This window comes from Cucurbitaria berberidis (genome assembly GCF_010015615.1).
Source record: "Cucurbitaria berberidis CBS 394.84 unplaced genomic scaffold K460scaffold_2, whole genome shotgun sequence".
In the NCBI taxonomy this organism is placed as follows: domain Eukaryota; kingdom Fungi; phylum Ascomycota; class Dothideomycetes; order Pleosporales; family Cucurbitariaceae; genus Cucurbitaria; species Cucurbitaria berberidis.
The window spans coordinates 3,718,530-3,743,642 of NW_024468936.1; the positions used below are offsets into that span (position 1 = coordinate 3,718,530).

General features: G+C 52.4%; 7 protein-coding genes across 7 annotated transcripts; 2 read left to right on the top strand and 5 right to left on the bottom strand.

The window, feature by feature from the left end:
• Positions 1-262: 262 nt before the first annotated feature.
• Positions 263-4,877, top strand: K460DRAFT_403619 (P-loop containing nucleoside triphosphate hydrolase protein; the record flags this gene model as incomplete). Its single annotated transcript, XM_040936649.1, has 3 exons — positions 263-998; positions 1,119-1,845; positions 1,895-4,877. The coding sequence occupies 3 exons, from the start codon at positions 263-265 to the stop codon at positions 4,875-4,877; spliced, it is 4,446 nt and encodes a 1,481-aa protein (XP_040790892.1).
• Positions 4,878-5,083: 206 nt separating this feature from the next.
• K460DRAFT_353324 (DWNN-domain-containing protein) lies at positions 5,084-6,904 on the bottom strand (the record flags this gene model as incomplete). Its single annotated transcript, XM_040931709.1, has 1 exon — positions 5,084-6,904. One exon carries the CDS (start codon positions 6,902-6,904, stop codon positions 5,084-5,086), a length of 1,821 nt encoding a protein of 606 aa, XP_040790893.1.
• Positions 6,905-7,186: 282 nt separating this feature from the next.
• K460DRAFT_414902 (nuclear serine protease-like protein HtrA2/Nma111) lies at positions 7,187-11,178 on the bottom strand. The gene is made up of 3 exons (XM_040937709.1): positions 10,491-11,178; positions 7,921-10,296; positions 7,187-7,848 (listed from the first exon to the last, which is right to left on the bottom strand). The coding sequence occupies exons 1-3, from the start codon at positions 11,055-11,057 to the stop codon at positions 7,543-7,545; spliced, it is 3,249 nt and encodes a 1,082-aa protein (XP_040790894.1). The 5' UTR covers positions 11,058-11,178; the 3' UTR covers positions 7,187-7,542.
• Positions 11,179-11,446: 268 nt separating this feature from the next.
• K460DRAFT_364301 (uncharacterized protein) lies at positions 11,447-12,205 on the bottom strand. Its single transcript, XM_040932981.1, has 3 exons — positions 12,101-12,205; positions 11,996-12,052; positions 11,447-11,944 (listed from the first exon to the last, which is right to left on the bottom strand). The coding sequence occupies exons 1-3, from the start codon at positions 12,170-12,172 to the stop codon at positions 11,630-11,632; spliced, it is 444 nt and encodes a 147-aa protein (XP_040790895.1). The 5' UTR covers positions 12,173-12,205; the 3' UTR covers positions 11,447-11,629.
• A 246-nt stretch (positions 12,206-12,451) lies between these two features.
• K460DRAFT_71418 (uncharacterized protein) lies at positions 12,452-13,631 on the bottom strand. The gene is made up of 4 exons (XM_040938647.1): positions 13,132-13,631; positions 12,950-13,081; positions 12,866-12,898; positions 12,452-12,817 (listed from the first exon to the last, which is right to left on the bottom strand). The coding sequence occupies exons 1-4, from the start codon at positions 13,501-13,503 to the stop codon at positions 12,731-12,733; spliced, it is 624 nt and encodes a 207-aa protein (XP_040790896.1). The 5' UTR covers positions 13,504-13,631; the 3' UTR covers positions 12,452-12,730.
• Positions 13,632-14,965: 1,334 nt separating this feature from the next.
• Positions 14,966-16,636, bottom strand: K460DRAFT_403624 (CwfJ domain-containing protein; the record flags this gene model as incomplete). Its single annotated transcript, XM_040936650.1, has 2 exons — positions 14,966-16,574; positions 16,623-16,636. The coding sequence occupies 2 exons, from the start codon at positions 16,634-16,636 to the stop codon at positions 14,966-14,968; spliced, it is 1,623 nt and encodes a 540-aa protein (XP_040790897.1).
• A 166-nt stretch (positions 16,637-16,802) lies between these two features.
• On the top strand, positions 16,803-24,952 carry K460DRAFT_308481 (uncharacterized protein; the record flags this gene model as incomplete). The annotated part of the gene is made up of 2 exons (XM_040930104.1): positions 16,803-18,196; positions 18,251-24,952. The coding sequence occupies 2 exons, from the start codon at positions 16,806-16,808 to the stop codon at positions 24,798-24,800; spliced, it is 7,941 nt and encodes a 2,646-aa protein (XP_040790898.1). The 3' UTR covers positions 24,801-24,952.
• Positions 24,953-25,113: the final 161 nt, after the last annotated feature.

Sequence of the window (25,113 nt, forward strand, 5' to 3'; positions counted from 1 at the left end):
TGCAAGAGCCCCATGACATAGTGGTGGAGCGCCCTTGAATTATCCAACCACACAGGCAACTCCGCCCTTTTCAGCAAAATCGACCACCTTTCTTGGAGCAGTCTGCGCCCTAGATGCGTCCTATCAGCGTCTCTAGCCTCCCCAATCTTGATCTCGCGAAAGATCAAGCCCCCATATACTCCATACGCAAGCCTGCCTGAGCTGCCGCACTTTCCGGGACTTCTGTCGTATCGCAGAAAAAGGCACTTGAGCGTCTTTTTCAATGGCGAAAAAGAAGAAGCCCGCTGGAAATCCCGCTCGAGGCTTCGCAACAACATCAGTTGCGAGCAAGCCAAAGCAAGAGAAGGCTGCTGCTGACGCCACAGCGAAGGAGGTTGCGCAGACGCCCTCAAAGGAAAACGCAGCCGCGCCCCAACTGGACACCTGCAATCAAGCGTCCCAAGACGTCGAAGGTCCGAAGCAGGAGGTCGTCCAAACTCCGGAAGAGTTCGAGGCCCAGCTAGAGCGAGATGAGCTCCAATTGCTAGTCGAGAAGCACGCGCCCAAAGTCCGACGGGAAGCTAATCGGCATGTCTCAAAATTCCAGACAGACCGTAGAGTCCTCCGTGGGCAGTCTCATTCCATGACTGTTCACGATTGGCTCCCGGGCGAAATCCTGGATAGCATTGTCTCTCTGGCCCAGGCTGAGTCCAATGACTCGAACAGAAGGCAAGGGCAGCAATCTTTGCTCAAGACGCTAACAGAGGAAGATGCCTTGTGCAAGCTCTGGGCGCTCGATCTAACCTTGCGTGATCTTGGCTTTTCACACGACCACATTCAGCCAGTCTTGAGATGGCTATGTGCTAATGCTGCTAGCATTGACACGTCAGCAAACATCTGGGGATTACAAGAAGCGCTGGAGTGGCTGGCTTTGGATCAATGCAAAGGGCACTCATTCTCATACGAAGAGGCTAATACTAAGCGTTCTGCAATCGATACTCCTGATGCGTCTCGCCCCGGTAAGTATTCTTTTCGATTATCCTTGAGCTACAAGACCTCTTTCAACTAGCGGTTTGCGCCTTTTTCGTCACTTCAACTTGGATGAAGCTGGTCCTTCGCATGTCACTAACTAACCGTAGTTACCCCTGTCCCGGATACGTCAATCAACGAGGCCCTGACTCAAGAAATGAAAGACCCCAAGGCATCTAAAACTCCAACATCACTAGTGCACACCCCTAGCATTCCGACACCTGTCGATTCAGAGAGCGGCGATGTCTATGTCAGTGACCTTGACAGTGATCTCGAGCTCGATGATCTTGTACCAGCGTACTTGAGAATCAAAGGTAAATTGTTCGAGATTGACCCGCAGCTCGTTGACGCAAATTCGCGTAAGCAGACCAGGGGTGCTAAATCGAGAAAGCCGGCCTCGATGCCGAATCAGAGTCTAGCGGTTCGCAAACTACTCTCTCAACTACAGCAGCTCACATCAGATGCTCTGTTTGATGAGTACGAGGCTGAGGAGCAGTGGCCTGCGAAGCGTAACCAGATTGCTCAAGTCCAAGCTGCAAAAAGACTGGAAAAAGAATCACCGCCTACTGCTAATAAGAAGCAACACGGAAACGTCCCTGAGATACCTATTGTGTTGACTGAAAAAGAGCCAATACTAGCCGTAAACACAGCCGATGTTGACGGTAGTGAAGATGATACTGATCTGCTAGGGGCTATGTTCTCTGCAATTCCTGATCAGCCAGTAACGAAGCAACCCGCGCTTGATGATATCAACGCTGAAAATGTTGTGCTACGGGACTTTGGCAAAGTTAGCGGCGTAACTCCACGAAAAGTGTTGGAGGAGGCGGTGCGTTCCAGGTCAGCCAGCCTTTCTGACATGATGGCGTTGTCAGCTAACGAAGTTTAGGGATCCAAACGCGCGCTTGACGTATCAGATGGTATCGCCTACAGCGTATTCGTGTCGACACTCATTGACTATCACATGGTCCAAAGATCATGATGTGGAGTACGACGAGGATATCATCGGAGTCACATGTTCAGTGCGTAACAGGCAGGCTAAATATGTGGCGACTACTACTGCCACCATCTCAATTGATCAGAGCGAGAATTACGTTTCTACAGCCGCCCTCTTTTCAATCTCCGCCACCTCGACAAAAGAGGAAAAGGTGTATTTAAGGCTCCCTTCGAACTGGAGAGAACTCTACAGAGAGTTCCTGGAGCATCGTAGGACACGTTTAGACGCAGCGGATCGAGAAGCCATCAAGCACTACCGCTCAATTATCCAGGATCAAATCGAGACCGAAGAGTCGGATGGCGTTGTGCTCACAAGTCGGTTCAAGATGCGCAATCAGGTAGCCACGAGTTCCAGCGCGTCGAATTCAGGATACAGCACACCAGTGCGGCAGGTTGACGGCCTTAGAGAACTGTGGGCGCAGAAGGCCTCGACCCCAGCGTATCAGCATATGCTTGCTGGCCGAGCAAATCTTCCGGTCTTTGGTTTCCGTGAATCTATCTTGTCGACTGTGGACAAGAACCAGGTCACAATCATTTGCGGGGAGACCGGCTGCGGAAAGAGTACGCAGATACCGTCCTTCATTCTTGAACATGAACTCTTGCAAGGCAAAACCTGCAAAGTCTTCTGTACCGAGCCGAGACGTATTTCGGCTATCTCACTTGCTCAGCGTGTTAGCGAAGAGATGGGCGAGGGCCCCAAGGACCTTGGAACACCACGTTCGCTGGTCGGTTATGCTATCAGGTTGGAGTCCAAGACATCTTCTCAGACCCGACTTGTATATGCGACCGTGGGTGTGGTCTTGCGCATGCTGGAGTCATCTGGGGGCCTACAAGAAGTCACGCACCTCGTTATTGATGAAGTCCATGAACGATCGATTGACACTGACTTTTTGTTAATCATCCTCCGCTCGTTGATGGCAAGACGCCCGGAGTTGAAGGTCATACTCATGAGTGCGACGGTAGATGCCGCGCGCTTTTCGAGATATCTGAACAACGCACCAATTCTAACAGTGCCTGGTCGTACCTTCCCAGTCCAGACTCGATATCTAGAAGACGCAATTGAGTTGACACACTATGCTGGAGCACCGGGGACGTCCAAAAACGCCAATACCAGCGACAATGACGATGACGACGAGATCACGACAGACAAGTCGGGTATACCCACAAAGCTCCCCGGTTACAGCCCTGCAACCCGAGAAGCGCTTTCCCAGTACAATGAGTACGCCATTGATTACGATCTCGTACTCCGTCTAATCGAGTCTGTGGCATTTGATCCGCAGCTGAGCCGCTTCAGTCATGCGGTTCTGGTGTTCTTGCCTGGTATTGCCGAGATCCGCCAGCTAAACGACATTCTCGTAAGCCATCCGTCGTTTGACGCAAACTGGTTCATTTACCCACTTCATTCTACAATCTCGAGCGAGGACCAGCAGGCCGCGTTCCTCATTCCGCCGCCTGGGGTACGCAAGATCGTGCTTGCTACGAACATTGCTGAAACCGGTGTAACGATTCCTGACATCACTTGTGTCATCGACACTGGCAAGCACAAGGAGATGCGGTTCGATGAGCGTAGACAGCTTTCTCGCCTAACACAGTCGTTCATCTCCAGGGCGAATGCGAAGCAACGACGAGGTCGTGCGGGCCGTGTTCAAGAAGGGCTGTGTTTCCATCTGTTCACTAGATACCGCCATGACAACATCATGGCCGAACAGCAGACTCCGGAGATGCTTCGACTATCTCTTCAAGACCTCGTCATGCGCACAAAGATATGCAAATTGGGCGACATTGAAGCAACTCTTGCTCAAGCGCTCGATCCTCCGTCGTCTAGGAACATACGCCGCGCCATCGACGCGCTCATTGAAGTCGACGCACTTACCCCAGGCGAAGATCTCACGCCGCTTGGACGTCAAATTGCGAAACTGCCTCTGGATGCGCACCTTGGCAAACTCGTGCTTCTTGCCAGCACGTTCGCTTGTCTCGATGTTGCCATCACCATAGCCGCAATACTCTCCTCCAAATCCCCCTTTGTGACCCCGTTTGGAGCCAAACAGCGTGCTGACATAGCACGTCTTGCGTTCAAAAAGGGCGATTCCGATCTTCTTACTACGTACAACGCGTACAAGACCTGGAGAGGGATCTGTACCACACCTGGGCGATCCGAAATGCAATTCTGTCACAAGAACTTTTTGAGTCCGCAGAATCTAGGTAATATCGAAGACCTCAAGGCGCAGCTTCTGTCATCGCTTGTTGAAGCAGGCTTTGTACAGCTCTCGCTGGAGGAGCGCCGTGCCCTCGGTCGCTACCGCAGCACTACACGTCACCGTACGTTCGTCGAAGTGCCAACGCAGTACGACATACACACCGATAACGACATTCTCGTCAATTCTGTAATCGCTACTGCGTTCTACCCGAAAATCCTCACCAGGGAGGGCAAAGGCTGGCGCAACATTTCCAACAATCAAACTGTTAGCCTAGCCCCGACTTCGGTGAACAAAGGCTCATCAACTGCCAAGTTCTTGTCCTACTATCACATCATGCAATCTAGCAACAAGTTTTATAATGCGCACTCGACATCCCTGGCTCATCCGCTACCGATGGTACTCATGGTGGCGGCGGACATGGACTTCAAGCTACATGCTGGTGTGATCAGCCTGCCGGGTAACGTGCTGCGCTTCGCCGTGAGGGACTGGAGGGCTGCTGTTGCATTAAAGGTGTTGCGACGTCGGGTGAAAGAGATCTTGGCGAACAGTTGGAAGAACCCAGCACGGCAGCTGAGCGAGCGTGAAAAGGAGTGGCTAGCATTGTTCTATAGGGTCTTCGAGGAGAGGTTTGAAAAAGACGAGCGAATCAGGGAACGGGCTGGCGGAAAAGGCAAGTGATTGACACAACTGGAGATGTATTTGGTCTTCTCGTGGATCGATCCACAGATACCGAAGTTTCTGCATATCCTAGGCCATCTGCTAACATGAACGTCTTGCCAAGAGAGCTGAGGATGTCTTGTAAACTACAATTTCCTATTCAGGTCGCTAAAGTACTATACACAAAGAAGCTTTACTCGATACACCACATGCACCAGAATTACGCCTTATTGTACATGCCTATAATCCGGCGCCCTAGCAGCTTTCCTATGTCTTCCCCTAGGATTAACAGGCTGCCGCTCATAGGCATCATTGAAATCCCCGCCCTGTCCCCCCATGCCTCCACCACCCTGGCCATACCCGCCCATGCCATTCCCATTCATCCCGCCATACCCCCCACCGTATCCGCCGTTGTGGCTGCCCTGCCACTGCTGGTTCATGCCCATGTTGTTGCCGTAGCCCGTCATACCCATCATCTGAGAGTTGGGGTGGTGCATAGGCATGTTCTGCATGTTTTGCATGTGCATTGGCACGCCCATCATTTGAGGGTTCATCATCGGGTTGGTGTAGCCCATAGGGCTGTTGAATGGCATTTGGTTTGGGTAGCCCATATTGTTCGGCATATTAGGCATGTTTGGCATGCTCGGCATACCCAGCATCGGTATTGGCATGGGCATGTTGGCTGGTCCGTTCTTGAGGGCTTCCATCTGTTGGATGAACTCCTGTTCCATCGCTGCAGTCGGGTTGGACGCTTGTTCCTTTTGCTGGCGCATTGCTTTGGGGGCGGTGGGCGGTTTGATCTCTGAAGGTGGCGATTTCCGCTTCCGCGAAGATGTTGATTCAGTGTCTGAGCCATTGCCTCCAGCGCCTGGAGTGGCAGACTGGGCTGGCTTGGTTGCAACTGGCATGGGTGATGTGTCATTGGACGCAGTAGCCGATGTCTCGACTGGTACAGAACTCTCAGTTTCATTTTTTGGGGGTGATGCAGGTTGTTCAGCCGCCTTAGCCTCTGCCTTTGCTTGTTCCTCCTTCTCCAGCTTCTCCTTGGCCTTCTCTGCCTCGTATGCCTTGATAGACTTGACCATGTCATCATCCCGTACAAGATCATCCATCAGAACATCCTCCTTCGCACAGTTTGGACAAATTAAATCTCCATCTGCCAACGCATTGTCGATGCACTCATGGCAGTACGTCTTGCCGCAACACGGCGTCTTCACAGGGTTAACAAACATGCGCTTGTCGAGCGGACACTCCAGACCGCGCTCCCGCACTTCCTTGCTTGCGGCATCAGCGCTCGCAGCCTGTGCCTTGGATGCATTCGCCTTCTCCTGGAACTTCTCCCATGTCCTGTTGTCCGTCATGACTTGCACGTATTCTCCGTCGGCATTCATCATGACGCCTCGCGCATCCTCCTCGTCCACGGGCTTCTCGACTTTCTTGAGGAAGGACTGCGGTATTCCAGTCGTGCGCTTTGCGCGGATGGTAGGCTTGAAGTCAGGGTCGTTGTTGGTGGGGCACGCCTGGATCCAGTGGCCCTTTTGATGGCAGCGGTAGCATACATAGCCCGGTGGCGGCTCGTGTGTCGGCACGTTGACCGGCTTCTTCTTGTGGAAGACTGGCTTTGCGTGCGATAGCGTCTCCTTCTGGGCGTCCCAGACCTGCGCCGACTCGGCCAAGAAGGCGGCCTCGGCGTCATCTTCATTGAGGGCGCCGCCCGCGACGGGCATTGTAGGTTTGGACATCTTCTTGATCGCTCGCACGGGTGCTTTTCCAGAGACATATCTAGCGGCGCCGCCATGGCCACGTGCGGCCGGTCGTCGGACTGCGATGACTGTGCTGGATCGCGAGATGGTAGTCGTGTCGTCGTCATACTTGGCTTTGGGATCGTCCTCTGGGTAGAGATGGAGGTCGAAGTCGGTGCCGTCGCCGAGGCCAGACGCTGTGATTATTTCGCGCTTCAACTCAAAGACTGTGATGTCGGTGCCATCAAAGACGATGCGCTCTGGCTCTCGCGAGTTCTTGAACTTGTAGAAGACAGAAGACGACATGGTGAGGTGAGTGAGGGTGAGAGAGTGCAGGCGCAACAACTTTATTGCTCTATATAACAGTGGGCACGCAACCAACGTCGCTCCTTACCAAGGGGAGAGGGAAGAGGTCGCGGTCGCAGTTGCAGTCGCCGCTCCTTCTGTACTGAGTATGTAGGGTGTGTACAGTGTGCGTGTGAGTGTGAATGTGAATGTGTGTGGGGCAGAAGACGTGGTGGGGATCAAGGTTGGGTGAGTCGCTGAAGGAACAGAACGGAAGGAGGCGCTGCTGATAAAGAAGGTCTAGCCGCCAAGCCCGCGCACGGGCCATGGCGCTCCAAACGAACCACGGGTCCGAAGTCGTGATGAGCCCTGGCAGAGTCTGGTTCACTCGATGCAATCTGTATCTGAATTGACGCCCCAGGATACTTCACCCTTGAATCGCTCACTCATGCAAACCGTGAATCATGGGGGCACACTGCAGCCTATACCACTGCAATGTGCGGACATCTATTATTTGATACATGGGGCCCAAACACTAATCCCCGGGGTATTGACATTTGCTACTCGTTCTTGGACGAGGCTGAATGCTTGTAGGGTGCTGTGCACATATACAATTATTTTTACACAGCTCCTCCTTGTACTCCGCGTTCTGCACCCACTCACTCTTCGCCAGCTGCCTCGACCTCGAGCTCGTCGGGCCCCATCTCTTCTCTCGCACCGCCGTCTTCGCATTCGTGTATTATCTTCTTCCAACCCAGCGGCTCAGCAGCGTCTTTGAGATACTCAATCGTGGGGAAATAGTGTTCGTTCTTCTTCATTGTTGCTACCCATGGCACGTTGTCGAATGTCATCACTTTGAGCCGGAAGTACTCGTTATCACCAACCTTTTTTAGTTCTCCAAGGAAGGTGTCGAGATCGGGCGTGGGGATATTATTTACGTGGGTGACGAAGTTCGTGGGTGCGAGCTATAAGTAGGTCAGCGACAAGTTCATCCACCATAATCAAGCTGGATAACCTTTGAGAGGATAAGCACTTACTCCGTACATGTATGCCGGTGAGCCACGGGCGCGCGATGAAATGTATACATCCGAGTGGATCTTGCTGATCTGCTGGCGGACAGCCTGGTGTGGGCGATGGAATGTGGCACCGCAGAAGCTGACCATGCGGTCAGTTTCGAGGTCCTCTGTCGCAACAGTGGAAACCTTGATCGTCTTCTCTTCGCGTTTCCGCACGACCACCGCATCGAGGAACTCGTTGTTGTACATGACGTCCAAATCCGGTGAACGAGTCACCAGCTTGCCGTTGAGCGTTAGAAGGATATCGCCTTCATTCAAGCCATCACCATGGCCCGAGTCGACTTTCCGGACCATGAAGAGCTGGTGGCGTTCGGGGTCTGCTGTTTCGGTCTTCTCCATCCATTCTTCTGAGACGCCCATGACACGGGCTTGGCTCATTTGGACGGTCTGGAACTCAACGTTGAGGATCCTCAGCTTAGGTGTCTTGCCGCTCTTGATCTCGTTGAGTACGGGCAGCAAATTCGGTGTCGCTAGACCTAGGTGGTACTCGACATCTTTCCCACTGTGCGACGTCCGCTCGCCCAAGTAAGAGAGCCAAAGCGCCTGAACAGTGCCATCTTCAGCAACAAGCACGCCAGAGCCACTATGGGACGCTTGGTTCGTATCCACGGTAATGGCGTCGAAGTTCGTTGCTCGGTAGCGGGGTGTGATGGCACTGGCTGGAATGGCGACCGTGGTAATATCGGTAACGACTGTCTTCGCTACAACTGGCCGAAAGTTCTGGTTGAGACCGAAGAAGATGGTCTCATCGCCCTTCTTGATGAATTCGCTGGCAAACTTGGGTGTCTTCACCTCCGCGTTGACAAGCGACGGGTCGTATTTGACGATCGCATAGTTCTGCAATGGGTGCATAAAGACCACCTTTGCATCAACGAAAATGCTATCGGCGATGATTAACGAGATGTCGCAGAGGTCATATGGCAAAATTGCTCTGGAGACGAGGACAAGGCCTTGCTCAGCATCTACCACAAGACCATAGCCCTGCTTATTCATCTTGGGAAACCCATCAAGCTTGATAGGCATGGAGACATGCACGCGTACGAAACTGCGGACTATATCAACAGCTGCTGGGTAGTTGGAACTCATTTTGACAAAGTTTGCACGACGCGGGACCAGAGGCACAGCCGGAATGGGATCGGCAATTGGCTTGAAGTCCCATAGGCCTGTCGTGTCATTGCGCGTTGCTATCCGTATCTTAGCATGCCAATGCCTGTCCACCGCAGTGATGCTGGTGTTGGCAGTGTGCAGATCGCGAAGATGCTTGTAGACTATAACTACGCGCTTTCTGTCGGGTATCTTCCTCATGACTTCGATGAACACATCGAGGTTTGGCGTAGGCTGATTGTCGACCTCCTGGATCAACCATCCGGACGCATAGCCATCGGCAAATCGGAACGAGCCAGCTGCTTCGCAGACGTAGACTCCGGAGTTCTTCAGAGATATAGCATATAGGCGGGCTTGTTGGTATGACAGGTCGTGGAAAGAGGCTCCTGCCACTGAGACGAACTTGTCAGGGGTAATATCGTGCAGATTGCCGACGTCCAACTCGACGTCCATGTTCTCTCCCGCGCGTTGGATGGTGACGGAGACGGTCTTGCCGACGTGATCATCCAGGATCGCATCGAGGCGGACAAATTGCGTGATGAGCTCTCCATTGACTCGGATTAGAATGTCACCTTCCTCGATCTTCGTTGATGCGGGTCCTTGCGGAAGAACGACTTCGGCAACAAGCATCCCTGTTTCCTTTGGGAACTGGGTTCGGATGGCCTTCTCCGATTCAGGCGAGAGACCGAGCCTTCTGCACTCATCGAAAGGCTTCAATATCCACTGCGTCTGAACAGTGCCTCTTGAGACTGGTTGGCTTTGGCGGATAAGCTCTAGCGCTCGCAACGGTCGATCAAGGGGAAGAAAGTAGTCGGTGGCAGCGCCGTCTGCTCTTCCACCGGCCTGCAGCGCAACTGCGAAACCGTCCCTGTTGACGACGGGACTGCCAGAACTGCCCCCACTTGCTGCAGCCGCCGCCTGAATGTAGTTGGTGTTGAAATCCGAGTAGCCCTCGCCATACTCTGGCGCATTGCGGTCTAACCGACTGATGACTCCTGACAGAATGCTGAGCTTCTCACCGGCGTCATTGCCGACTACGCGAATTTCTACACCAACTTTGGCATAATCGGGACGGAGTTGAAGGGCAGTGACTGGCATGTACTTGATGGCCTTGGGGTCGAAGCGGAGGATACCAAAGTCGTGTACGGGGTCGCGATAGACGGGATAGACGTCGCATTCTTCGTGGTTGTCGAAGATGCAGTAACCGATAAACGGGCCGGCGCCAACGACGTGCTGCCAAATGTTAGCTATTTGTTCGCATGCGCAGAAATCTTCTGAGCTACACAATGCAGGCAGCTGAAGGCGCAGCCAGGCGACTACCATGGGTGAATACGAGCTCTGCCTAATGCTCGGGGCCAAAATCCAGAATCTGTCCTTCTCGCTGGGTTTGTGCACACCAGCTCCTTCCCATGCAAATTTGTACGTACCCTGTTTGTGAGAATATACCCCTTCTCAGCATCCACCACAAAGCCAGTCGCCTCGGAACTGATGGCCGGATCGGTATCAAACGAGCACGTCTGACAGAAGTGGATTGACACGACACTCTTGACGACACTCTCTATGGTCCTCTGCCACTCTGCCGTATCGTGCACCGCGCCGGGTATCAGCGCCGTCGGCAGGTCTAGTGGCTCCTCGAGGCTGTAGTCGCTGCGCGCATCGTCCATGACCTCTGGCTCTGGCGACTTTGGTATGCCGTTTCGGGTGTGCGCGTTGGATTCGGGCTTGATCTGCTTCATGGGGCGGTCGGTTGCAGGCGAGGTAGGCGGTTGCTTGCGCTTCGTTGTGCCATTCTGTTCCATCTGTGGGGGCGGAGACGGACAATTGCCGAGCGTGTGGATGCGTTTGCGATGAAAAGCGCCAGTAGGCAACAGGTTCGTGAGAAGTGACGTGGAAGCGAAGGGCTGTCGCTGCGAGGACTGACGAGTGACGGCGAATGATGCTGTCGCAAAGAAGCTTTTTTTGCAGGCGGCGAGTGGAACTCGGCCAAGCAGCATGCCAGGTGGCCGCGCAGAGAAATGCAAAAAGGCAGCTACAGTCGGTCCTGCAACTCTATAGTACAGCACGACGCGTAAGGAATTCGCGATTGACGGGGATGGAGTCGCTCTGGGAACATGTGCAGGCGTTCCTGAACAGGCCCTGCACTGTACTGCAGCAGTGCAGCACAGCTCGCGCCGCGGTCCCCGGCCGCCCATCTTCGCCTCACAGACATGACATCGTCATAGTGCGAACACCCATGACAACGACAGCCTTTGAGACGGCAAAGCCTGAACCTATCCAGTCCCTTCACACGTCTCGTCTGACAGTTGCGAGGCTGCGTGGGGATAGCCGCCCACTGCACCTAATCCCCTACAGCTTCTCAAAGGAACTGCGAATGTCCACTGTATCTCGTTGACAAAGTAATTTTATTTCCTATTTGCCAAAGCAAGCAATGTCTCAAGCCTAACCGTATGGGTGCTTGATTCATAGACGTAAAAAGAGCCGGAGTCGACAAGCTTCCTCACCAGTTGAATCGCTACTACCATCATATCCATTACCAAGAGCCAGTGTCCCTTGATGCATCAGCAGCCTAAACCAGCATTTCTTCATCTTCGTCCATCTCCTCTTTGACCACATCGGCTTTCTTCTTGCGACCACCAGCCTTCTTCTTGGGCGAACCATCGGCATCGCCATTGTCCGCGCTGTCGCCCTCAGCTTTGGTCTTGCGCTTTCGGGGCGTCTTTGACTTCTCGGGCGTGGCAGTGGCCTCGCCACTGGCACTTGCAGCAACGTTGACGGGCTGGTGGTTCTTAATCTTCTCGATGTCGTCTTTGTGCTTCTCCTTCAAACGCCAGAGCAGCTTCTTGCAGGAGACGATGGAGCGACCGACAGGGATAGGGGCCGCCTGCTCTGTGTTAGCACAGGAGGTGGGTATGTAGAGGGCGCTAGTACTCACGGCGATCTTGCCATCAACCTTGCCCTCATTCTCACATAGGACAATGAGGTATGCGATCTGCGTATGTTGAGCCAATTGAATCAAATCTGCGTGGAGCATACTCACTTTCTCAGCGTCAGACCATGTAGCACCACTGGCGCCTGTCTTGTTCGGTGTCTTTTGCTCGACGTCGGACATGTTGGCTGTTGTTGATACTTCTGTCGAAGGCGTACTGAGTCTAGTGAAAAGGTTTGGGGGAGATGGTGAGAGGAAGTGGCGCGAGTTGGGCGCGTTCTTTTATGTTTGAGGGGGAGCAAGATGACACGTCGAACTCACCTTCACCTACTTCATATTTTGATAGTGTGCATCAGTCTCATCGCCGCATGAGTGGAATGGTGAAGTGAAGGTAAGGCTTCCTGCTCGACTTACCACTGCTATTCTATCTTTACCAAGCAGGTATTAGCTTCCATTCTCTGCTTATCAGGGGGCACGACGTCAAACATAGGACGCTAGGATGTAAGAAAAGCTCTGTAGGATGCGCAGACGATGGCAATATTCAACCAAGGAGGAAAACCAAATACTTCTACATGTTTTTCAAGTTCTTTGGGATAATTTGGAGTCGACCCTACAAGCCCAAGCCTAATGTAGAACGCAGAGAGTATATCCTCTATCCGTTACTACACTCTTCCTAAACTAGTCATATATGTTATTTCCCCATTGTTAAACTTCCATCAGTCCTATAACCAAATGATGCTCTCAGCATGTGTTCAACATGCTCGTCAAAGCCGCCTTCTCCGCACTTGTAATCGTCAAGCTATACACGCCCTTTACTTTTACCCACATCTGGTAGTCGTCAGCATGTATTCGAATTGTCATGTATCCTGACCTTACCTTCGCATATGTGCAGTAGTAGCTTGATAGTGGCTGCCGTAATGTTAGTCCCTCGCTAGGCTCGATGATTGTAGCCTGACTTACAGGCTTCCAGTCTTCAGGTCCCTTATCGCCTTTGGCCTGGTTGACGTTGTCGGTTACAGCAAGGAGCTGCGGGTTCGTCAGATCATTCGCAAAGGCTTGCCGACGAGCGGTTGTCCAGCTAGCTGCTCCAGACTACATCACATATTAGCACTTCTGTCTAAGACGGACAGCGAACCACTTGCCTTCCAGGCATTGCTCAACGGCACCATATGATCGATATCCACGTCACTCGCAGCAGTCCACGTAGCTCCGTCATAGGGGCTGTTCCACGTTCCGCTAGTGGCCGCGCACGCAGCGTTAGTAACAACACCTGTGCCATCACGCTTGAGAACAGTTTCGCGCGTATTACAAGTCCCAGATTGATTGATCCAGTGCGGGAACAGGTCGCGAGAGTAGCCAGTTTGAGGGCCCTGGGCGGCAACAGTAAGACCGGCGAGCTGAGTTTTGGCGGCGGCGGTGGTGGGAACGTTGGGAGGCGCGCGGGCGACGAGTGGTGCCGGGGCGGCGGAAACGAGAGCAACTGAGGCCAGAGCGACGAAGATAGAGGACTTCATGATGTTGTTACGAGATTGACCAGAAGATGAAGGTAGAGATGATGAGCAGATGCGAATCTATACAACTGGAGACACTCTTGAGAGCTGAGGTTCGTCGCACTGGCTGCGAAGCTGGAGTCGAAGGCGGATCTTGCAATCTTGTCGTCTAGTTTCAAGCTGAAGCGATATCCGCCACCTTTATATAGTCACCATTCGCATCTATCTTCGGTGCCTATGAGGTTACAGTGGTCGTAGTTGGCTCGTCCGACAAGCCGACCATGCAGCTGTCACAGAGTCCAATGATAAGCACCACGCGCTCTAGGAGTCACGAGGCCCTTACCTATGTATCACCAACCCAGCGAATGCACCATAGCGCCCTTCAACCTAGACAGGCAGGTGAATGTAGCGGCCAAGTGTTCATGGGCTGTACATCTTCTACTCTTCTCGGTCGAACTAAACGATGCGTACCTGACCAGCCGTGTTTACATGCCCTTGCAGGTGACGAGTGGTTCAACTTCCCTCTTCAGATCCGGAGCCGGCCTACCTGCATGTCCAGACACAATGACTGGCCATACGGGAGATTGCTGTTGTTGCAACTAAAGGCGGATGGTTAGAGAAGTTTTGGAAGGTGATCGCAGGTGCTCTTATCGCGGCTTGTGATAGGCCGGTAGATGATTTGGATGGGGTGGATCATCATCTTGATTGGCGCTCCAAATGAAACCTCCGATATAAACAACACGGCGCTTCTGCGGTTCGGAACGAGCATCTTCGGCAGTGTTAGTGGTTGGACTCGGAGCGAATGGATGATCAGAGATGGAGAACGTGAGGATCAGTGCGCTGGATAGCCTGCAGGAAGCCGCCTGGAAGGTGGATGGAACTAACTTTCTCTCTGGAGATGAATTGGACGTCTAACTGGTTATTACCCCACTTCATTACACGTGAATTGGACACATGGGAGAGCCAATAAAGTCTTGGCCAGATACAGAAAGCTCTTAGCCTCAAAAGGACGCGCCAAGGCGTATATGGTAAACTGGCGTAAAACGTAGTGTTTGCCTTTTCCGTCCTCAAATAGTGTCACCATGTCAGAGGTGTGACATATCACCCGGCAACCACGAAAAACGCACACGTCAAGACTGACTGCGGCTGCTGGTAAGAAGCATTCTAAAGACCCGGCTAGATCCGAAGCTTAGGGCGCCAACCCTTTAGTGCCGCATTCAATGCGATTCTAGCGAACATTCCGATTTGAGCATGTTCGCGGCGACGTCAGGGTCCAAGGACTTGGCTGATGTTAATATATGCACATATGATAAGAGGTGCTGCGAAATTCGTGGAGGACTGATGATAAAGGATAGTGATTGCTTCGGGTGAGGTGTGCACCAGTTAACGTACTCTAGACGCGCGGGCAACCGTAGCTGTTGATACAGAAAACTCATTGTCCAAATAACGGAAGTCTCATCTCGTATAGCCGCTCTGGTCGCGGGTATCATGCAGCGAAATCGAACTTTCTGAACGCCTCCTTGAACTTCTCCACATCCTGCTCTTCCTGGACTTGCGTCTGTCCACAATCGCGCCAGTCAATCCTCCGATCAAGTCGCAATAGTTTCGCCAGCACTTCTCGACCGAATTGGTTGTGGAATCGGATCTTCTCATCAAAGCGCATAATGTAACTCGTCGGCTCCCCGGCATCATCATTGGGATCCCACACCAGGACCCTGAAGAAGTCGCTCGTCTCGTCGAACCCGTCGCCGACATCTTCTTTCGTAAATTTTGGCCAGTGCAAGTTCTCCGCTAACGCTTTGAAGGCCGCTTCCACCAGCCCTTTTTGGATGAGGTCTGCCGTCACGGGCAAGTACTGCCAATGCGTATGTGGTAAGCTGGATTTGCTGACTTCCCATGTGACGGAGCCGTATTCTACGCCGGTCACAGACTTGAGCATACTATCCATAGCACCACGATATCTTTGCATTTCCGCATATGTAGCACGGCGCTCTTCTTCTTCCATAGAGCCAAGTGTCGGTTGGTGGATAAACGGTATGATAAGCATGTGGCATGGAAAGCCCAATTTGGGAAAGGTTTGCGATGTTGGCAAAGGCCCTTTAGCTGTGGTTATGTAGGAGTTATCGCCGATCGAGGTCACTAGATGCGTTGCAATATTCTCATTCGCAAGACAGAAGAAGCACTCTGATGCTGAAATGGGTCCTCGAGGCTCGCCTTTGCGCCGCTTGTGCGATTTTCGGCCACGGCTTCCGTCGTCGTAGACGAGGGCCTGTTCGCGATGCTCCGTTGCAGCTCGCTTTTTCTCTGACAGTGTCAGAGGACACGCAGTAGATCCAGTGGGTGGCGAGACAGGATGGCTTGCGGAAGGCTCAAGCGAAAACGCGTATATCCACTTTTGCTTGATTGGATTGCCATACGGTGCTAGGTTGATGAATCGCGTGACCGGGTACAGATTGTCGGTCTCTTCACTTGGCGTATGAAAGAAGGGTTCTCGCTCGTAGAATGTATCCCCAGATGCTGAAAAGTGGTATCGAGGCTTCAGCACAATGTCCAGGTCTGCAATGCATTGTCGAGTCAGAGGCTGTCTTTCTGGATTGAAATCCACCTTGGAGCGCTTTTGAATGCCTTCTGGCCATTCGCTAGTAATCAGAATGTCGGCCGTCGTTGCTCCACGCAGAATCTTCGCGTCCGTCTCCCCGTAGAACGGAGCATATTTCTCTTCGGACTGGCCAGCGATGGTGTTCGAGTCCAGCTGCCCGCCTAGAGCAACGATGCGGATGCCCTCTGAAGTTTTCATAGTCGTCCGTTTGCCAAGGAAAAAGAGATTGTGACATAGCTCATCACTGGATGATTGCAGCTTCTCGACAACTGGTGGTGGGAGAGGACGGCTGCCAAGAGCAAAGTAAGTCGGCAGTGGTACATCAATTTTGCTGTCGACGAGCGACTGGATGGTTGCCCCTGCCCCGTCGGACTCCCATGAGTCGGCGAATAGGTTTCCGACGATGATGGCAAACGCAAAGTTATTCTTCGCATGCAATGCGCCCAGCTTCGAGAAGACAGCCTGAATCTGGCCGTTCACATTACCAATGACCAATCTGCGCGCGTAAGTATGTGCCGAGAGCCATACGTTATTGGTGACTCACATTTTCGAGGCCATGGTGGGTTCTAAAAGTTCGTGATGTTCCTTTGGTGTTGACTTTGAGTGATTGGCGCGGCGACTCGGAGCATCCATCCGTGCACGGCAGGCGCGAAATCTTGGCATCCAAAATTTTAGTGGAGAAGGTGAAGATACGCAGCACGGTAGGCTTCATTGCAACAACCACACCATGGCAGCCATGTCGCGAGGCCCGACCACCATGCCGGCTGCAAAGTCAGCTGCGAAGCCTAAATCGAAGCTGCGTGCACCAAAACGAGTCAAAGGCGGCACCGAATCGACTCGAAACCATGTCTTCAAGGGCTTCTCGCAGCGCATCGCTCAGCTCAAGATTGAACCGGTTCGCCGCGGCCGTAGCACTATCCTCGACGATGCCGAACTCGACTCTACCTTTTCCTATTTCAGAGACTCCTTGCTGGAATGGAGGGAGCTCAACATGTCCGAAGGCTTCACCATGTTCGCCCGCAAAGTCGCGCCACTTTGCGACAGCCTCCCGCAGGTTCTCCACCACAGCGACCGTATCCTGGCACTGCTCGTAGAGTACATTGAAAAAGGGGAAAAGTTCAGCCAGGAGCCACTGCTCAGTCTCATGGCGCACCTTGCGCATGACCTGGGCGAGAAGTTCGAAAAATACTTCGAGACGGCGGTCAGGACAGTGTCCAGTTTGGCAGCAAGACATGCGGATGTGGAGGTCATTGAGTGGAGTTTCGGGTGCTTGGCCTGGCTGTTCAAGTATCTGTCAAGACTTCTGGTGCCAGATCTGAGGCCCGTCTTCGATCTAATGTCGCCTCTGTTGGGGAGACAACACCAAAAGGCCTTCGTATCACGCTTCGCGGCCGAGTCACTCAGCTTCCTGATCCGTAAGGCTGGCGCCGGATACCACAGGGACAAGACGCCTCTACAGTTAATCATCAGACATATCTCGCAGCTGCTGAGGGACCTGCAGGAGTCTGGCATGGATACCGAATTTCAGCAAGGCCTCATGTTCCTCTTTACAGACTCATTGAAGGGCGTGGGCCGAGGTTTTCACTCCAGTGCTATGGTTATACTGCAGGAACTGTTGGCAGAGACGTACAATGTTGCCCATATCAATCTCCGGACCCCACCCCTCGAACCGGTCTTAGTCGGCGTTGCTACCGCGAGCATTCATCACTCGGATGCTGAGAGCTTCAAACCATTGCTGGATGTGATCCTTGCACAAATTCGCTCCGTCTCATCCGATCTACGCTACTTGGGACTATCATCTCGCATATTGCTTGTGGTTTGCGGCGTACGCAATGGCACCCGGGTAGCTGACTGGATGTTTGTGCTAGGCACAATCAGCTTACTACTTGATGCAGTCAAGCAATCACTCGAACTCGACACCACCGATGCATGGGAGCTTCTATCGGCAGTGGTCGTAGTGTTCCAATACTGTGCGTTAGACGCTGCTATTCCTCATGAGAAACTCCTCGAGGGGCTATCAAGGGGTCAATGGGAAAGATTCTTCCTACCCTTCTGCAATCTTTTCGCCGATCTTGGTGCGGAGAGGTTTAGGACATTGCTTCTACCGTATTTTAAAAGGTAGAGGCCATGCGTCTTCTTACTCTAGACGGATTATATGCTGACGACGACTAGATTTGTTGCGCACAAAGCGCACGACTATGGTACGGAGCTCTGCGTTATCCTACCCCAACTTTGCCAGAGCGGAGTTGTGTCAACCGGCACCTTGCAACCTTCAGAGCGTTGGCAAGCACACTTGAATAGGCCTTTCGAAAAGCTCATTCAGCCTTGTAGTAACCACGCGGAGCTTGTGAATACTACCTACTATTGTAACGCTCTGCTGGACACAATAGACCTACTCGGCATAACGCAGGAGAATATCCACAGTATATGGGATTCTCTGGGAGAGTTGGTCAAACGTACCATTAATGCAGATAATGCGGAATCGGTCGACACGGTTGATGCATTTGCAACCGGGAACGGCCTGCACTTTCTTATCGAGAAGAACAATGATCGCAGTCTCGCAGTCAATCTCTGGCCTTCGCTTTGTCAAGCATCGGGCCTGTACGGGCATTCCATATCCTTTTGGCGTGCTATACGTACCTTAATGGAGCGAGAGAAGGCAAATTTACTTCTGGAAGGGCTGCACATGGAGCCATTAAAACGAGCGCTTATGCAATGCCTCAGATCGCCATCGCACGATATGAGGCTCACGGCTATCTACATCCTGGAGATCATCGCAGGTCGGAGTGAAGAGCTACGAAATGTCATCTCTGTAGCCATGATGATCGAGCAGACACCGTTAGACCTTGGGAATCAGCGATCCATTGCGATGCGCGTAGGACAACTCGCGAGGCTGTACCCCTCGTTATGTAACGACGAGTGGATCGGGGAGGCAATACCCACTTTCTGCTTCGGGCTTCTATACGTACGACTAGCCTCTGTATGGGAAGACACTTGCTCCGCCCTAAAGGTAATGTGTGGCACAAACAAAGGAGAAAGAATTGTCGTCCAGGTCGCCTTCGAGTGGCTAAGTAAACCTGAAAACCTGGATTATGCTACGAGCAGGGCGAACGCGGGTGCCTCCGCACAGCGACGATACGTGACGGAATTTGAGTGTACCAATCTCGTGCAACTACAGGAACAGATCATCAGTAACCAAGCCCGCGCGGACGATATCGAAGACCAACTGAACACTATTTTCGACGAAAGACACGTCAGGGTACCATTCTCTAATGTTTTCAGCAGAACACAAGCTCTACGGTTACTAAACTCTTTACCGCATCTTGCGGAGAAGCGCTCGCGTCTACTTGTCCCCGTTCTCCTCGATTGGGCCTTGGACCAGCGCACGCCGGAGCCCCAGGATGACGATATATCCACAGAAGATGCTCTCTTGCATGATCGCTGGTCGCGGAAAGATCAGAAAGCCATGTTATCTCTCTTCGCCAAGTTCACCAACCCCAAAGTCCTCTATCGATCCGACGAAGTCCACGAAGCTCTTCTTGCGCTACTGAGCAACGGTGATATTGAGATCCAAAAAGCAGCGCTACAGGCGCTCTTTACTTGGAAGGAGCCCGCTATTGCATCATGTCAAGAAGACTTGCTCAACCTTTTGGATGATGCTCGATTCCGCGATGAGCTCCCAGTGTTCCTAAGTGAGGGAAAGCTTCAGGATGAGGACTCTGATCAGGTGCTCTCAATCGTCCTCCGATTGCTTTATGGTAAGGTCATCGCTGGAAAGAAGGGGCTTGAGTCCAAGAGGAAGGCTGTTTTTGTTGGACTTAAGAATAGGTTCGGAGACGGAGCCATACACCAGTTCCTGAGTATCGCATTCGGGGTTCTGGGCGGTATATCCGTTCTACAGGATGCTACTCTCGACGAGGAGCTCTTACAGAAGGAATTGGTGGATACCCGGAAGCAGCTCGGTATGCTGAACATGTTGGACGACCTACTGAGTACTTTCCAAACCACCTTCGAGCCGTTCACCGTCACCGTCGTGAACCCCATCCTATATTGCGCCATCAAAGCCTCTCGAGATTTGTCAACCCTTGGCGAGGGCGAAGCTGACGAAGGTCGAACCATGAAAACATCTTTGCTCAAGACAGTCCGTAAACATGCACTTCAAATATTGAGCAGGCTAATCGAAGCTTGCCCCGAGTTTCCTTGGCAGCCGTACAGTTCCATCATGGTCAAGGAACTTGTCGATCCCCGGCTCGAACAGTTGCCTATCGAGACAGCTCAATCGGTATCCGGCCAGCTTCAATTTTTCGCCGCTTGCTCAAAGTCTCCATTCACAGCTCCGTTTCTAGTCGAACACAACCCGGACATTCTGGTAAAGGCTATCGATTGCCTAGAAGTTCCATCAGCCAAGGACGAAGTGAAGTGTTTCGTTATGGATGACATTATCCGGAACATAGTTAGTCTCGTTACCACAGAGGATGAAACAGCAACAACAGACTCAAAGCTCCTTCGCAACCGCATACACATGGATCTCATCCAGCCTTACTCCGTTGCGATCCTCAATCGAGTCGGCCGTTTGCTTCGCCAGAGCCCCAGTAAAGAGGTGCTTGAGTCTGGAGTTCAGACGGTTGCGGACTTGGCCCCTCATGTCGTTGGCTCGACGGAGTCTCGCAGTATGATCGAAATCTCGACGTTCCTCCTTCGTCAGCCGTCCAAGCGCGTGAATCCCCGGACGAAAATGGGGTTGCTCAAAATACTGCACGAGTTCATTCAGCGCAGCGACAGCGAGAGCATCAGCACGCTCTTCGCTACCATTTATGATGCCGTCTGCCCCATGTTTGCTTTCGTTCAAGATCGAACAGCAAGGTCATTACTTTGCAACGTTATCAAAGATCTCGCGGATACCAAAGAGGAGCTCGTAGCGATCGCAAGCCTTTGTCACGATCTGAACTCATTTGCGACGGGACGATTGGATGAACCTGACTTTGAGCGCCGATCGCGGGCATTCAATTCGATCAACGAGGAAGGATTTCGTTCGTACTCCATCATGCAGTGGAAGCCTTTGGTCCACAACATGTTATACCTTGTCAAGGATAATGATGAGCTCAGCATCCGGGTCAATGCGTCCTTGTCACTTCGTCGCTTTATCGAAGTTTCAGCGAGTGATGAGCTTAAAGAGTTTCTCTCAGCGGCAGTTCTACCTGGAATTCAGCACGGCATGCGGGAAACATCGGAACTTGTCCGAATCGAGTTTTTGGCTGTACTCGAGCACTTGGTGAAGACGCTTCAAGACTGGGCTCCCGTAGCCGATCTGCACATCCTGCTCTCAGAAGATGAGGAAGCCTCGTTCTTCAGCAACATCTTGCATATCCAGGGTCATCGCCGGTTAAGGGCTCTGCGTCGGCTAGCCGCTAATGCTTCCTATCTTCGAGGCGGGAACATCTATCACATCATGATACCACTTCTTGAACACTTCGTTTTCAACAAGGCTGATGACGAGAGTGCAGACAGCTTATTAGGCGAAACCATTAAAACTCTCACTGCTTTGACTGAGGGTTTGGAGTGGCCTCAGTTCCGGTCTTTGCTCAAAAGGTACATCGGTTATCTTACTAGCAAAGAAGACCTGCAGAAGCCCATCATAAAACTCATTGCAGGCCTTATGGACGGGTTGAACCGAGCAGGGCGCGCTAAAGGTTACATCACCGTAGTGGACCCCGGACCCAATGACCTCAGTGCCCCCGAATCCACTGAGGTCACGGAAGCTATGGATGTTGACACACCCTTATCAACACTCACGAAAACTCTTCCGCAGCAGGAAAAGCTGACCAAAGATCTTATTGATAACTTTCTACCCAACCTGATCGAATTCCTGCATAAGAAAGATGAAGCAACCGTCAGCCTACGAGTACCGATCGCAATTGCTGTCGCGAAGGTTCTCCTCGTGCTTCCGCCACCGGAGATTGAGACACGCTTGCCGGCAGTCCTTCTAGACATCTGCTACATCCTAAAGAGTCGTGCCCAGGAGAGTCGAGATATGTCAAGAACTACACTCAGCGACATTGCTACACTCATGGGGCCAAGCTATCTGGGTTTTATTCTCAAGGCTTTACGAACTGCTCTCCAACGTGGCTATCAGCTACATGTTCTCTCATTCACGCTCCACCATATCTTAGTCAAATTGGCCGATCAAATGAAGTCAGGTGATCTTGACTATTGTCTTGCTGAAATCGTTGATGTCATTATGGATGACACCTTTGGTGTTACCGGACAGGAGAAGGACGCAGACGAATACATTAGCAAGATGAAAGAGGTGAAGAGCAGCAAGAGCTTCGACTCCATGGACATTGTAGCCCGGTCCGCTACTCCTGCGCACATTATAAAGCTGGTCCTTCCCATCAGATCTCTCCTCATCGAGAGGCTCAATTCAAGAATGGTGCAAAAGATTGACGAGCTACTTCGACGCATTGGGCTCGGCGTCCTCCAAAATCCAACCGTCCATAGCAGGAATATACTGGTGTTCTGCTATGAGCTGATTCAGGAGGTTTACAGCACAAGCGCTTCCACCGATAGGAAGCTGAAGATTGATCCTAAGAACAAGCGATATTTTGTCAACAACAGAGGAGCAGCCAAGTCCGGCGCTCGTCTTTCAACATCGTCCTACTTGTACAAGATGATCCGATTCGGCCTAGACATTCTGCGGACGGTGCTGCGCAAACATGACGACCTTCAGACCCCTCAGAATCTGGCTGGCTTCTTGCCAATCATAGGCGATGCCATGGTACAAGGACAGGAAGAAGTACAGGTGTCGGCTGTCCGTCTTCTCACGACTATCATCAAAGTGCCCATGATGGAGCTGGACAAAAACTGCCCCGTGTACATTGATGAGGCGATGCGTGCTATCAAAGGTGCGTTGTCGTCGAACACCGAGCTTGCCCAGGCGTCCTTGAAGCTGGTGTCAGCCGTGCTACGCGAAAGGCCAAACGTGGAGGTCAAAGAACGAGATGTTGGACACCTCCTCAAGCGCATGTTGCCCGACCTAGACGAGCCCGACCGTTCGGGTGCCACTTTCGGCTTCCTCAAAGCTGTCATGAACCGCCGCTTCGACGTTCCGGAGATGTACGAAGCCATGGACAAGGTCGCAGAGATGATGATAACCAATCAGACAAAATCCGCACGAGACATCGCCCGTAGTCACTACTTCCAGTTCTTAACTTCATATACGCAGAGCGAGAATCGGTTCAAGAAGCAGATGGAGTTCCTGCTGAAGAACCTGCGGTATGAGCACATCGAGGGCAGACAGTCGGTCATGGAGGCTCTGGATCTTGTCGTTACTAAAGCCCTTCCGAGGTTCCCGGAGAAAGCGCAGTACGAATATCACGGCATGTTGTACCTCCCACTGATCAATACCCTCGCGAACGATGATTCGAGCAAGTGCCGTGAGTTGGCTAGCCTCCTTGTCAAGAGGCTATTCCAGCATGCAAGCGACAAGCGGCTGCAGAACTTTGCGGCGGACCTCAAGACTTGGTTGGAACAGGACGAGAATGTAGGGCTGAAGCGACTTGGCATCCAGTGTTGGGGATTCTACTTTGAAGCTTTAGACGGTGAGGCGCCGAAGGAGCTGTCGTACGTCCTGGACCGACTGGATGCGACGATCGACAAGTGTCTGTCACGACGCGACGAAGATGATTGGGAGCTGCTCTACTACTCTCTTACCTTGCTTTCAAAGGTGTGCAAAAAGTATGCGGACATCATGTTCTCTTCCAGCAAGGACAGCCTATGGACTGCGGTCCAAGCGAGCGCAACCTACCCACACCTGTGGGTCAAGCTCAAGGCTGCTGAATTGTTGGGAACGTATTTCGCTCATCTTGGTATTTCAAACAAGGATACTGGCCTGAACGCGCTGCCCCTGGCAGGATCTGGTGGTCTGCAACTCGCGGAGCAGAATATGATCCAGCTATCGAACGCCTTCCTCAAGAATCTGCTCAATCCGGACGTCACCGAACAGCTCTGCTTGCAAAGTGTCAAGAACACTGCATTTCTGGCGCGATGTCTGGCCGTCAATGGAGCAAAATGGCAATGGCACAAAGTCGACGATGAGGAAGAGGAGGACGTGGTGGAAGAAAATGGAGCTGCGAACGGCGATATACCATCCTCAGATGAGGACTTTGGCGGTTTCTCACCTCCCCCGGAGTCCACTAAAACCAAGAGCAACACTGCACCCCCAGCAGCGATTCATCGCCTCATGATTCGCCTCTCCGGCATCGTCCGCCGCGACACAAGCTCGCTAACTGCCAAAACTGCAACGCTATCCCTCCTCGAAACAATCGCCTCTAAATTCCCCTTGGAACCTCTCGGTACTTCAATCCCCCACCTCCTCGCTACTCTTAACACCCTCGTCGACCCTGTGACAACCGTCCCGCGCTCCTTCACCCAGGCCACGACACTCAACGAGCCCAACGACGCGTACAAGTCCCTCATTGATAAAGCAAGAGAGATTATGAACGTACTGCAGAAGCGCATGGGTACGCAGGAGTACCTGGCGGTGATGAGTGAGGTGCAGAAAGCGGTCAGAGAGCGGAGGGAGGAGAGGCGTAGGAAAAGGAAAGTCGATGCTGTGGTGGATCCGGAGAAGTTCGGTAAGGAGAAGAGGAGGCGAAACGACGTGAAGAGGGTTAAGAGGAAGGAGAAAGGGCTTGAGAACCAGGGGAGGAGGAGGGGATGGTAGGCAGGCCGATCGAGCATTTTAGAGCATTTTGGGCGTTTGAGTGGGAAAAGTTAGCCTGGGATATGTCGCCACTATGTATAGGCTGTAGGGTTGAGTATAAAGATTCAGGATGATACCTATCCAAACTATTGATTCTCTTACAGCGACAATGCAACCCACTGCAGTGTTTGTCGTCGGAAGGATCGGAGGTGCGATCCTTCCGGTAAGCAAGGCCACCCAGTTCCATCCGATCTTGCCCGCAGCCTCGGACAACTAATCCATCACAGCGCCCGCTTGAGAAGATTCCGGCAAGGACATGCGATAAAAATATATA

What these genes read in the sequence shown, in the direction of transcription:
- K460DRAFT_414902 (XM_040937709.1), bottom strand. Translation starts at nt 11,057, where the DNA reads ATGCTGCTTGGCCGAGTTCCACTCGCCGCCTGCAAAAAAAGCTTCTTT. An exon ending in GGTATATTCTCACAAACAGG is followed by an intron (nt 10,297 to 10,490) that starts GTACGTACAAAT and finishes AACATTTGGCAG; the next exon opens with CACGTCGTTGGCGCCGGCCC. An exon ending in CACCGGCATACATGTACGGA is followed by an intron (nt 7,849 to 7,920) that starts GTAAGTGCTTAT and finishes ACCTACTTATAG; the next exon opens with CTCGCACCCACGAACTTCGT.
- K460DRAFT_364301 (XM_040932981.1), bottom strand. Translation starts at nt 12,172, where the DNA reads ATGTCCGACGTCGAGCAAAAGACACCGAACAAGACAGGCGCCAGTGGT. An exon ending in CATGGTCTGACGCTGAGAAA is followed by an intron (nt 12,053 to 12,100) that starts GTGAGTATGCTC and finishes CAACATACGCAG; the next exon opens with ATCGCATACCTCATTGTCCT. An exon ending in AGGTTGATGGCAAGATCGCC is followed by an intron (nt 11,945 to 11,995) that starts GTGAGTACTAGC and finishes AACACAGAGCAG; the next exon opens with GCGGCCCCTATCCCTGTCGG.
- K460DRAFT_71418 (XM_040938647.1), bottom strand. Translation starts at nt 13,503, where the DNA reads ATGAAGTCCTCTATCTTCGTCGCTCTGGCCTCAGTTGCTCTCGTTTCC. An exon ending in CGTTGAGCAATGCCTGGAAG is followed by an intron (nt 13,082 to 13,131) that starts GCAAGTGGTTCG and finishes TATGTGATGTAG; the next exon opens with TCTGGAGCAGCTAGCTGGAC. An exon ending in GACCTGAAGACTGGAAGCCT is followed by an intron (nt 12,899 to 12,949) that starts GTAAGTCAGGCT and finishes ACATTACGGCAG; the next exon opens with CCACTATCAAGCTACTACTG.